Consider the following 14191-nt stretch of genomic DNA (forward strand, 5'->3'; position numbering starts at 1 on the left):
AATGCCGTGCACCCGGGGGAGGTGGGGCGCCCCCTTCCACTCAAAGGGGGCCGCCCCCCCCCTCCAAACCTAAAACTCCTTGTCCCAGGTGCCGCAAAGGCTACCATTGGGCCTCGCAATGTCGCAACAACTCCTCCCCTCACCAGCCTTCGGAAAACTAGATCGGGGGTTGTCAGCTAACCCCGCCCCAAAGGCTGAATTACCCATCACCAGCTTCCCTGTGGAGTTGGCAGAGGATCTTTTGTATGACGATCCGGGGGCTGTCCTTTCCCTTCCTCTCGTTGTCACGCTGAATAAACCCCTTCCTCCTCTTACCCCTGCTTTGCTCATTCCCAACTCCTCGCTCACGCTTGAGGGAATGGTTGCTGCTCCCTACTTGTATGACTCGTCAGATCTGACACGAATTGCTCTGGCAGGAGTGGGAGATAGGTGCTTTTCCTTAGATAAAGGAACAGTTGTCGCCACGCTCATACTTCTCCCTTCTCCTGATACGCCATCATTGTTTGCCTTGCAGCAACCAGTCCAAACCTCTAAACCCACCCTCCTTGTCACACTAAATGGTCGCTCTTTCGAAGGCTTGATTGACACCGGCGCCGACGTCTCTGTCATTCGTTCCGCTGAATGGCCCTCCTCCTGGCCTCTCGCCGAAGCCTCCTCGGTGCAAGGAGTAGGCGGAGCACAGGCCGCTAAGGTCAGCTCTTATTGGCTTTCTGCTGCGACTGCTCATTCTAATATTATAGCTTATCTAAAGCCTTATATCTTGCCTTTGCACTGCAACCTATGGGGCCGTGACTTGCTTTCACAGTTCCACGCTTTTATTCAACTTCCCTAATGGCTTTGCAGGACCCTTTAGGGTCTCTCTCTCTCTCTCTCTCTCAAAACCTCTGTGCCGGTATGGGTTGATCAATGGCCACTCACCAAAGAGAAACTGGACGCCTTACATATCCTGGTCCAGCAGCAGTTAATTGAAGGCCATATCGAAACCTCCACCAGCCCATACAATACTCCGGTATTTGTCATCAAAAAGAAGTCTGGCAAATGGCGCCTCCTACAGGATCTTAGGGCTATCAACACCATCCTTCAGCCCATGGGACCTTTGCAGTGTGGACTTCCCAACCCCAACTTGATTCCGGAAGGACACGACCTCATTGTAATAGACCTCAAGGATTGTTTTTTTTCCATACCTTTGGCACAAAAGGACAGAATTATTTTCGCATTTACGGTACCGGAGCTCAACAATTCAAAGCCTACTGCTCGGTACCAGTGGAAGGTCCTCCCACAAGGCATGTTGAACTCACCCACAATGTGCCAATTTTTTGTTGATAAAGCATTGCAACCCTATAGATCCCAATTTCCGCATTTTCTTGTGTATCATTATATGGATGACATTTTAGTCGCTGCTGAGGGCCCGAAAGGGACAGTTCAAAAAACTTTTCCTACTCTTTTAGCCACCCTAGCAACGGCAGGGTTGCACATTGCACCAGAAAAGGTCCAGTCTCGTTACCCAATGCAATATCTAGGCCACAAAGTTTTAGCCTCCACGGCTGCCCCACTTCTACCTATGCTCACGCTTCCCCAGCCGACCACCTTGGTCCAATTACAACAATGTCTGGGGGTCATTAACTGGGCCCGCGCATACCTCGCTTTAACTACACCCATGTTATCACCTTTATTCCAAGCGTTAGTGGGTTTGACAAATCCAGCTGACAAGGTGTACCTTACAGAACAACAATTGCATGCCCTACAACAGGTTAATGCCGCCCTTACGACCCAATGGGTGGACCGTGCGCTCACTGACAAACCACCCTCTCTTGCCATTCTTTCAACACATCAATTACTGACTGCCATCATTGTCCAAACGTCTGATAAAAAACATCTACATATTTTAGAATGGCTACACTTGCCACACACACCTAAGACATCCATCATCACCAGAGCAGCACAAATGGCCTCTCTTGTTGAGAAAGGCCGGAAGAGGATTAGAGCCCTAATGGGACTGGATGTTTCCACCCTGTACATTCCCCTTAAGGTTACTCAATGGGAACCCCTCCTACAAAACTCCACTGCATTGCAGGATGCCTTGGAGGACTGGTGTGGCCAGGTGTCATGCCATCTTCCCCCTGATCCTCGATTGCAACTGTTGCGAACAGTACCCTTCACACTAACCTCGCCGTTCGTTCAGCAGCCACTCAAGGAAGCCCTCACTGTTTTTACAGACGGCTCCAAAACCATAGGGGCTTGCATATGGCAAAATAATCGCAAATGGCAAAAACGCCTAACAGCCCCACAAGCATCCGCCCAACAGGCTGAGTTAGCCGCTTTTCTGTTAGCCTTGTCTCTTTTCCCAGAACAGCCTTTGAATGTTATATTAGATAGTATGTATGTCACTCAAATGGCTGTGGCCATGTTTGATGCATATATTTCCCCTGTTACCCCCCCCTCTCTCATGACGCTTTTTTTGCAGCTTCAAACTCTCCTGAAGGACAGAACATCCCCTTTGTTTGTAGCGCATATTAGAAGCCACCAACAGCTACCCGGTTTCCTGTCCGAAGGCAACCACATGGCAGATGAGGCTTGCAAAATTATGGCCTCTTCCCCTCTTCCTCCGCAGCTTTTAGCAGGGGACAGCCATGCTTATTTCCACCAAAATAAAAAGGCCTTGGTGCGCCAATTTGGCATTACATATCAAGAAGCTACCGCCATTCTTCAACAATGTCCAACCTGCAGTTTGCAGGCAAAGTGCATCCCTGAGGGAGTTAATCCCAGGGGTGTCCAAGCTTGTGACACATGGCAGATGGATGTCACTCATTATCCCTCTTTTGCACCTTGGAAGTATATCCATGTATCTGTGGATACTTATTCGGGATTCATCCTGGCAACTTTGCAAAGAGGAGAAGCCACGAAAAACGTAATCAATCATTGTATTCGCACTTTCGTCACATCGGGATGTCCCAAAACTTTGAAAACTGACAATGGCCCTGCTTACGTCAGCACTCCCTTTGCTGAGTTTTGCCGTAAGTGGTCCATTACCCACAGATTCGGTATACCATTCAACAGCCAAGGTCAGGCTATTGTGGAAAGGGCTAACCAGACCCTAAAGAATGCCCTTGATCGGCAAACGGGGAAAAAGGCCTTAGGCCCCCCGAGCCTCCCGATGTTACAAAATCTCCTTAATCTCACCTTGTTTACCTTAAATTTCCTTAATCTTACCGGTACCCCCCCTGCTACGGCCGCATCTCGACACTTCTCTAAGCCAGTAGTTCCCTCTTCCCGTCCCCTTGTTTATTTTAGGCAACTGCCCAGCCCTGAGTGGAAAGGCCCTGCACAACTCGTCACCTGGGGAAAAGGCTACGCTGCTGTGCAACTTCCTGATCGAGTGCTCTGGGTTCCTGCTCGCTGTATCCGGCCATATCATGGGCAGCCTCCTGACAAGCACCTCCTTGATCCTCCTTCTCTGTTATCTCTCTTCCATCTCTGCTCCCCTCACAACGAACCCTAAAACAACCTCTCTCATTCGAACCCATCGTTTACGCTACCCTGCCACCATCGGCCGCAGCTCAGCATCCAACGCCATGGAATGTCTTCAGCGCTCTCCCATCAAAAGCAAAGGCACCTTCTGGCGCTGGTTCCGCAACAACACCCTTCTCCAAGATGGCGATTCCTATTCCATCACTTATCACTTTCGCCAAACTACCCTTGCTATCACCAACGTACAGTTGACCGATCTAGGACAATATCACTGTGAAATAACAAAATTAATTAAGGGGTTCGCCACCTCATCTCGCCTTACGCTCACCTTGTTTCAACTCTCCCTTCCTGAGCCCGCCCGTTGGCAGGGACGACGCCTGCTGGCCTCCGACGCCCAGGAATCGCATCGCCCTTACAGTATCACCTGGACAATCCGCGATGCCTTGGGTCAGGCCCTAAATACCTCCTCCTGTTATAGCCCAATTATATCTTGTTTTCCTAACCTGTATTTTGACTTTGCAGAAATGCTTCTAGGAGTGACAGCCTACAGGAGGCTGGACGGCACCCCAGAGCCCAGCCACTCCGCCATTAAAAGCTATCCCCTGTACGTGTGCCCAGGACATGACACCAGCCCTGATCACGTGCACGACTGCGGAGGCTTAGCAGATTACTTTTGCAAATCTTGGTCCTGCGTTTCCACCGGCTACATCGACTGGACCCCTCCATATAAGACTGATTACATCACTCTCACTCGGTTGAGAAAGGACATTAGGTGCACCGCAACCAGAAAGAATGCGGCAGGACAGGGGGGTTGGAATAGATGTAATCCGGTTATTGTACAATTCACTGCTGCAGGAAAAGCTCAGAGGAATGCCTGGGACTCAGGTGTAAAATGGGGAGGTCGTGTGTATGGTACATGGCCCGGGTTTCATTATGGCAACATATTCTACATTCAACGACAGGTCACTCTCCCTCAGTCCCCACCTGTTGGGCCCAATGCCGACGACATTCACTCCACCTTTCTTAAACCCCTCAACAAACAAAAAAAACCCCTTGTCTCTCTTCTTAACTCCTCCTTTTCCCTTGTTCACACCGCTTCTAACACATCTCGATGTTGGCTTTGTTTGTCTTCCTCTCCACCATTCTATGAAGCAGTCGGTTCTCCTGACCCTATCCGAAACTCTACCTCAGCCTCCTCCTGCCGCTGGCAAAACACCACGTTGACTATCACCTCTATAATAGGGCAGGGCTGCTGCCTTGGCCGTGTTCCTGCTAACTATACTCAATATTGCCTTAATTCTTCTCATGATCACTGTGCCCTCTATCTTCCAAAAAATCGCTTGAACATCAACGGTTACACCGGCCATGGTGGCTACGGTGTACTCTACACTACCTCTGATAATATCTCTGCCCGATTGACAGGGCAATACTTTATCCCTGGGAACAACTCTGTTTGGGCATGTTCTTCTGGCCTCACCGCATGTGTATATGGTGATACTTTGTTACGAACTAACGCCTTTTGTATTCAGGTGCTCCTACTCCCCAAAATCTCCATCTATTCCCCTGACGAACTTATCTCCATCCTAGAGCCCCCTCATTACCCCCTCAAAGCTAAGCGCGAAGTAGTGACTGCTGTAACTTTATCAGTCCTACTGGGCTTAGGTGCGGCCGGAGCCGCCACCGGTGTGTCAGCCCTTGTTGTCAATGATCAGAACCTGCGTCACCTTAGTGCTACCATTGACGCTGACCTTCGCGCCATCGAACAATCTATTGTGGCGCTACAAGATTCCCTTACCTCTCTATCCGAAGTGGTTTTGCAAAATCGTAGGGGTCTCGACCTTCTGTTCCTCAGACAAGGGGGACTGTGTGTTGCTCTAAAGGAAGACTGCTGTTTTTATGCCGACAACTCAGGAGTAGTATTGGACTCTATGAAAGAGCTCGATTCCCGTTTAAAAACAAGGGAATTGGAGCGCCAACAATCCATGTCATGGTATCAAAATATGTTTAGCATTTCTCCGTGGCTAACCACACTGCTGTCCACTCTGTTGGGGCCCCTCCTTTTACTGATTCTCGTATGCACCATAGGCCCCTGTGTGCTGGGTCGCGTTCTCCGCTTCTTAAAGCAGAGACTTCATACATTGGACTCAGAGGTATCCGAGACAAAGCTTGCTGTTCAACACCTGGTCACTGCTGTAGGTATGGAGAAAACACCACTCTTGGGATGGTCCTCTGATAGTGAATCGGAAATGGACAAGGACCCCCAGTCACACTACCCCCCGGAAGAGGACGCTGGGATGGGTCTCCTTGGACTGAAGAGTCCCTGGCTCCCCGACTCAGACCCTCTGAGGGGAGGACAAATTAAATAAAAAAGGTAGAAATGTAACGAACCTGACTCCATTACTGCACAGCTAGATTGCACGTCTCTCACGTAGCCTCAGAATGCTGTATATTCCCTTATAAGGGCATGACTTGTATTTCCCTATTCTCTTTGTACTCACTCCCCCGCCCTGATAGAACTGCTGAATAAAAGGAGGTGGGGGCGTGGCACGCAGGAGGCAGTACCAGCATCCTCCTGAGATGTAGCGTCTCTCATCACAAAAGAATCCTGTACCTACCGTTGTTTTTTCGACCTCACCCTTGCGAGGGAATCGTTGGCTCATTCCCCCCCCCAGGGAATCCCATAGACCGAAGGGCGAAGGACTGGTCGCGCAACGCGACATTGCAAGTCTTTCTTGTTAGTGTTCCCTTTGCTGGGGGGATGCTTGTTTTCCAAAGGACTGTAATTCTTCCAGTCACATTTTTATCACTGGGAAAAAAAAAATGGCCACCAGATTGTGGTAGGTTCAGGATTTCCATAACGAGGGCAAGGGCAAAGCCACTGAACCATGGCCTTTCAAAACAACATTAAATGACATTAAAATGGCAGCCAGTCAATTTAGAAGGTGCTAAGAGGTTATGGTTTACTCAATTTGAAAGTGTGGATGCAACTCCACAAAGGCTGTAAAACTTGGGAGATCTGGAAGTGTGACATAGAGCAGCAATCATAAGGTATGTGTACAGTTTCTACGCTAGAAACCTGGGAGTGGGGTGATTGCTTTCCATCATTTCTATTATTTATTTTATGCTACATTTTTTCCAAGTTCAGAACATCAGAAATATGATTCTTAGGAACTAGATAGGCCAAGATGAATTAAATTTCTCACATATATTTTGTTTGTAACAGCTCACCCTTTTCCCCAATACAGTCATGGCAAACAGGGCACATGTAGGAACTGGAAGGCAGAAAAGGGAAAATATAAGGATGTTTAGCAGACTATATTCAAGCCTTCTGGGGGCCACCATATTCAGGCTATTACTTGATCATATGTGTGTTAATGGGCTGTGCAAGACCATATTTTATGCATAATATCCATGTTATTTTTATAGCAGCATCACTGTAGATGCTTCAATACAGTGTAAAACAAAACAGTACCTGACACAAGAGGTTAAATATTATTTCCCCAAATTATTACTAGGTAACAGCAAGTACCCAAATCAGATCCAATATGTGATCAGGATGAAGCCTACTATCCATATACTGACTTAATAAATGAGGTGTTTAGAATGGGATAGTACCCAAGCTCAGATCAGCATTCTGGTCATTACCGAGTCAGAAGGCTACAGGAACTGATGGTATACCCACTGAAATACGGCAAGCAACAGAAGAAAAATCGGTCAAGGTTCTAACCAAGATATGCCAGCAAATCTGGAGAACGACACTGGCCAACAGATTTGAAGAGGTCAATCTACATTCCAATACCAAAAAAAAAGAGACTTAGCAGAGTGTGCAAACTATTGTACAATATCCTTAATTTCACATGCTAGCAAAATAAAGTGCAGGATCATCCAAAACAGATTAGAGCCCTAAATGGAGAAAGAGATGCCAGATGTTCAAGATGGCTTTAAAAAAGGCAGAGGAAGATGAGACATTATTACTGATGCATGCTGGATAATTGAGAAAGCCAGATAATACCAAAAAGAAGTCACTATGTGCTTCATTGATTGTAGAAAGGCCTTTGATTGTGTTGACATGTGCTCAGAATGTGCTCAGAAAAATGGGAATCCCAAAACACCTCATCGTCCTCATGAGAAACTTACGAAGATTCATAACTTCAGGAAGCCACAGTATGGACAGAACATGGTGAAACAGACTGGCTCCAGGTTGGCAAAGGGGTGCGACAAGGCTGCATACTCTCCATTTCTTTATTAAACCTATATGCTGAATATATATTAAGGGAAGCCAGATTGGAAGAAGATGGGTGTGGTTTTAAAACTGGAGGAAGAAACTTCAGCAACTTGTGCTATGTTGATGATGCTACCCTGATAGCTGAAAATGCAAAGGATCTGTAAGCCCTAGTGCTAAAAGTCAAAGAGCACATGAAAAAAATGGGACTAAAATTAAATATAAAGAAGACCAAACTAATGACAAGCAGTAGAACAACCAGCCTTAGAACTGATAATGAAGAAGATATCAGAGTGGTGGATAGCTTCTGTCTTGTAGGATCTGCCATCAACAGTGAAGGAACAAGCAATCAAGAAATACGCCACAGACCAGCACTTGGTAAAGCAAATACGAAGGCCTTGGAAAAGATATTCAGGTGCTATGATGTGTCTATAGCTACAAAGATCAGAATGGTGCAGGCCATGGCATTCCCTGTGACACTCTATGGAAGCAAAAGCCTTAACCACTAGACCAAACTGGCTCTCTTTTGATCATCCAGGACATCTTTTGAAAAAGAGGAAGGGTATGTGGAAGAATGGGATCACCCATAAAGCTCATCTCACCTTCTTCTTTCAGCAGGGAGAGGAGAGTCTGGATTCCCTCCAATGGAATTAATGTAAATGTTGCAGAGAGGCAACGACACACCAGTATATTTCTTTCCTTCAAATAGTTAATCCGTTTGCCATTGAGTTAACTCCTCTGCTTGCCTTTATCAATATAGATATGCACACGCATGTCCACCCATACACACGTATACATACACACATGCACACACACACAAGCACACACAGAAGCGATCAGTGGTATCTGGGAGCGGGGCAGGGGGGTAGTCAAACTGGACAAGATGCTGAATGTGTCACCCCAGCCCTGCCCCTACACATGCAAAAGGGATAAGTTTGCATTGAAATGACACTTCTACCATCCCACAGACACCACTACCTCTGGTAAATATTTAACTAAAATACTAGTTTAGCTTTATTGAAGATACAACACTTTTAAAATGCTTATTTCTTTGCATTGTGCCAAATCTAATTACCAGGTATAGTTTGTCAGAAAAAAAGGGGGGGAAAAGTCTTTATGTTTTTCTGGTTTGGGATCACAATAGCCAGTTATATTCTTCTTCTTTCTCTTTCCGTCTCTTTTTTGCCTTTTAGTAATTTCTCACTCACCATGCAGCTTCTTTTCTGAGTTCAGCTAACTTGTGTAAGCGTTGGAGAGCTTTCTCTTGCTTCTTTTCATCCTTTCTTGATTTGGAGGCCACATTCCGAGCAAACTCCCTCTGTTTTAGCTCCTTGAGTCTCTGTTAGAAATAATTGGAAGCAAGCAAGAAAAAGAGGAACATTAATGCAAAGAAAGGAACTTCTGTGAACACTTTGCAATACCAGAAACTATTATTTGGGTTTGGTGACCCTATTTATAAATATTGACAGGAAAAAAAATGAATATGCCTTGGCATCGCTATCATGTACTTCTTAAAAAAGTTGTCAAGAAATTCAGGGCTGCTTATATCTTTTACGTAGTAAAATTAATACTGCGCCAAAATCTGCCTTGCAATTTCTCAAAAGTTCTCTTTCTGTGTAATATCTGTGCTCCATTTTCCTATCTTATTCCCAGGCTGCTTAAGAATTTATTTCTCATTTCTCTCTGTGGTATTTTTGAGCTTACTTTAGTGATAAATATGTTGGAAGTGGCTTCAGTGGTTATTTTTCTTGTTTGTTTCACATTGTTCCATCACTCTGAAGGCTCCAGGGCTATTCATAGTTCCTAAGGTGGAAGCCGCTCAGGGGAGGACTGCTCTGCACTGCTTTCCATTAGGATTTAATTGATGCATGAGAAGTTAGCAAATGCAGGCTGCTGGAACAATTACTGTGCAATGAAACGTAAGGCACTCTCAAACACAATGTGGCCATCCCCTACCCAGGTAAGTGCCAGAACACCACATTCTAGCTATGAGAATATTACTGAGACTCTCTTCTCCTTGAAATAAATTTCAACAGCCATTCTCTTTCATGAAATCCACTGAGAATTGTTCAAGAAAAAATAAAGATGTTTCCTGCAGAGACTAAGTAAAGTGCTTTATTCCTTTATTGTAAAAATATTACTTTAAAATGAGAAAGAATTCCTAACATTTTCAAGCCCTTGGTATTGTTTATTTCCAAAAGCACTCTACCTTATAAATCTGCAGTTTCCCTTGAGAAATCATCCATTCAAAATTAATTGTTTGACTAGAAGATTCCCATTGCAAAGTCTAATATTTAGTCTTCCCTTATTAAATGTCTTTTTAATTTTCTACTGAAAGTATCTCACAGTGCAATCCTATGTATGTCATCAATCAGAAGTTATCTCCACTGAGCTCAATCGGCTTCAATTCCAGCAGGTTTGTAGTCTTATGCTATACATAAAAAGCAGAGCAAAACAAACACCTGGTCTGCACCTCACAGTAAACTAAAAAGTGATTGGTTTCTTCTTGACTTAGCATTTTTATGCAGTTAACCATTATGACTACAAACCATGGTTTATGGGTTAACTTATTATACAAACCCAATCAACTGTGGCTTATTATTGAGGAAGAGGTTTTTAAGAAGATGTTGATCTGCCCTCTTCCACAAGAAGCTATTGCTGGATGCAACAAGGTTAGACAATTTCCAACCAAATTCCAACCTTCTCTTTTGGGGAGAAGATTGCGGAAAAGGTGGTCAAGCTGCAGTTTCAAAGGACCCTAGAGGAAGCAGATCATCTGAAGCCCTTTCAGTTGATTCAGAGGCACACTGAGCATGCTTGTGGATGAGCTCTGGCAGGACTGGGATGGGGATGATGCACCCTTCCTGGTCCTTCTCAGTTAATAAGTGGCTTTCAATGCCTATGATAATGGCATACTTCTGGATTGAATCTGAGTGTGTGTGTGTGTGTGTGTGGTTTTGCAATGGTTCTGCTCATTTCTCCAGGTCTGATTCCAATAAGTGTTAGTAGCAGGGAGAGCTCTAGCCCAAGGCCCCAGCTTTGTGGGGTGCCTCAGGAATCATCACTCTGCTTGCTCCTATTTAACATCTAAATAAAGCTGCTGTGCTGGGTGAGGTCATGGGACAGCATGGAGTAATGCACCATTGGTACACCATACTGTCAAGATCCTTTTTCAGTGCCTGGAGGCTGTTGGAGATGTCTAATTGCTGTCACTCGACTAGTTGCAGTTTCCAAGTAGTCTTTAAGGCAGCCCAACTGGGTGGTAATGAGGGCATGGGTTACTGTACTTAAGTTCTCCTGCACCAGTTTGGGTCACAATTGGTGCATTATCCAAAGCTGAGCAAAGGTCCCACTGGCCACAGCCTCTACTTGCTGCTCAAGCAAGAGCCATGAGTCTTGAAGAATCCCCAAATTGCAAACTTGCTCCTTCCTGGGTTGTGCCTGCCCATCCAGAAACTACTCTGGCATCAACAGAAAACCCCAGTGTACAAACAATAACTCTGTCTTGCTTGGGCTCAAGTGTCCAACAATTGCCCTAACATATTAAGAAGTTAGGAAGGTATAGCAGCAGAAGAATTGTCCAGTGTGGGGCTACACTCACATTTACTCCAAAATAAACACCTGGCAAGCCATGGTCAAAGTGTCCTAATCTGGGCAGAACAAAGGAACGGCATAAAGCTGCAGCGTAGAAGTGCCCATAGTTATTCCATTGAGTTAATCAAACTTTTCAATCTACTGTGTATCCAAACAAGCTCCAAAAATCAAACCCATTACATGTTCAATCTTGGAAGATAAACACATTCCATTAGTGTAATAAAAAATGACCAGATGAATCAATCAAACACTGCACTACTTTATTAAGAGCAATCTTTTAAAACAAATATTTACACTATGGTGAACAGTAGCAGTCCTGTTCTTTTCCTGCAAGGCTGCCCTTAAGCTGCTACCAGCTGCTGTGACAAGCGTTCTTTGGCAAGTTTGAAAAGAGGCCTGTGATGACAGATATTGGGATGAATTGCAGGAGAAAGGTTTTCAGAGTAATGCACATACCTGCAAAGAAACAGAATTCAAGTTTTCTGTTTTTTTTTCCCCTTTCAGGAAAGCAGAATTTCTCAGTGCTTTTTCCTATGGCTTGATTACAAAAAGGCTTGCTCTGATTTTCAAGTATATCTGGAATATATATTTTGTTGTCTATCAGAGCAATGGTATTAATGTAATCACAGATTTTCTTAGTAATAAATTATTATAGAAATAATAGTAATGGGGAGAATATTATTCATTTTGCATTTTAATATGAATTTATCTAATTCTGCATTTTAAAACTAGAACATACACTGAAAGTAAGTAATCCAGTTCTCCAGTAAAAAATATTTTATGGAAAAATGCATCCAAAAAACATCACATTTTGAAAACTGTACAGAATGATTAAAATAAAATGTTTTTGAAATATGCAGGTATTAGAGAACTATTTAAATTTTGTAAAATACAGAGGCAAAATAGGAATTCACCACATTTAGGATTGGAAAGCTGGAAGAAACCAAAGGCTGACAGGTTTGTCCAATCTTAGATGTCACACCTTTTCCACTTTCCTGGTTTTGCCTGAGTCATGCTGCTTTCGGATGAGGTTTCTGTGTGATAACACAGACCATCTGATCACTCCTGAGGTCTACCCAACTGGTCAAGTGTATTCTTTCTATTTTTTGGAAAAGTCTTCTCCCACATTCTGTAGATAACCCCAAATGGCCGGCTACTATAGGACTATAGCATTTCCATTTCCAAACATCTTTGTTCTAGCCCAGGGGTAGGCAGTGTGTACTGTGAATTTACAAGCCTCGGGGTCAAATGTCTTTCTCCTTGTCCAGTCTGTCATTCTCACCATCATTTATTTATTTATGACAATAATGATGATGGAACAGAATCACTGCACATGAGATAAGAGGCTAATCCTACTCTCAGCTATTTTGCCTGATCTCGCTCTTGATCTCTCTCTCTCTCATTCTCACCTACACACACACAGGTGTTGGGTAAAAAGGCACCCATAGAAACCTTCCCCCTCCTCCCCCTCCCTCTCCCTCTCCCTCTCTCAAGATTTGTATGGCCACCTGTCTTAAAACACAACTCTGGGTGGCTTGCACTCTTGTGCAAAGTGCAGAAGGGGATCCTTTGGAAAGCAACCAAGTGGGGATTAGTTTAAACTATATTCCTTCCATAATTACCTTGATCTGGATTAAAACTTGTGCATTTATTTAAGATTAAAAGAAAAATAATAAATTAACAATGAGGAGCTTAATTGCATTCCAAATAATTAATGCAATGTATGTTATTTTTACTCTGAGATTCAAAATACACATATAGTGTAAAACACTGGATGGGAGTGGGCTGGATACACCTAAGATTAAGGACATTTTGGGCTTTCCCCACTGATGAGTTGAGGCTCTCTCCACCCTTCTTTAAGTTGGTTGGGAACTATACCTGCATGAAATTTGCTCTCCCTATTGCCAATCCCAAACTTGTCTTCATTGCTGTTGTTCTCAGATAGAGCAGTCGACTGATTTCCATCCAAGGTAATCAGTGAGAAAGCCTAATAGTTGTTATACACCTGAAAGTTGCTCTGGATATTGTCAGAAGAAAGGGGATAAACATAACTCTAAACCAGTGCAGGGAAATATGACTTAAGCCTGTCTCTCATGCAAATGGGTAAAGAACTTTATCTTTAAGTAATACAGCTCAGGAAAGGAGGAGGAGGAGGAGGAGAAGGAGGAGAATTAAATCTCAGTGAATTATGACCAGTCAGTCTGACATCAATACCTGGGAAGGTTTCAGAGGAAATCATAAAGCGATTGACCTTAAATATCATGAAAACAATGTGGTGATTCCCACAAGTTTGCATGGTTTTGTTGAAAATAGGTCTTGTCTGACTTCATTTTTGGATTAGGTAACTTCCGTGGTAGCCTTGTGTGGCGCAGAGTGGTAAATGGCTGTATTGCAATGGAATACTCTCCTCATGACCTGAGTTCTGGATTCTCAGGTAGCCAGCTCAGGTCAACTCAGCCTTCCATCCTTCCCAGGTTGGTAAAATGAGCACCCCGCATGCTGGGGAAGGTGACGACTGGGGGAGGCAATGGCAAACCACCCCACTATAGTCTGCCAAGAAAATGTCACGAAAGTGGCATCCCTCCAAACAGTCAGACATGACTCGGTGCTTGCACAGGGGACCTTTCACCTTTTTTCAAATTCCCTAGTAGATTATGAGAAACCTCTGTCCTCCTCCTGATTTGCAAGTTAGTAAAATATGGGTGGTTAACATGTCTGTTAGGTATCCTGGTAACATTTTATTTAATGCAGGAGTGTTACTTAAATTAGGCAAGAATCAGTTCCTATGATCACTAATTATAATATGTGCTTCCTTCAGAGCCTATGTTTTGTTTCCCATTGGGATCCTAAAGCACACACACATTTCATTTTTCATCCACATTTTGAGGTAAAAGGTGAGTGATTTTA

At 44.2% G+C, this 14191-nt stretch overlaps 1 protein-coding gene across 1 annotated transcript in view; it reads right to left on the minus strand.

Moving 5' to 3' along the window:
- ZNF804A (zinc finger protein 804A) overlaps positions 1-14191 on the minus strand; it is a 151141-nt gene that overhangs the window by 14590 nt on the left and 122360 nt on the right. Inside the window, exon 3 of the mRNA XM_063305288.1 lies at positions 8899-9029. Within this exon, the coding sequence (XP_063161358.1) occupies positions 8899-9029 (131 nt within the window). The remainder of the gene's footprint in view (positions 1-8898; positions 9030-14191) is intronic.

This window comes from Candoia aspera, chromosome 1, assembly GCF_035149785.1.
Source record: "Candoia aspera isolate rCanAsp1 chromosome 1, rCanAsp1.hap2, whole genome shotgun sequence".
Taxonomy (NCBI): domain Eukaryota; kingdom Metazoa; phylum Chordata; class Lepidosauria; order Squamata; family Boidae; genus Candoia; species Candoia aspera.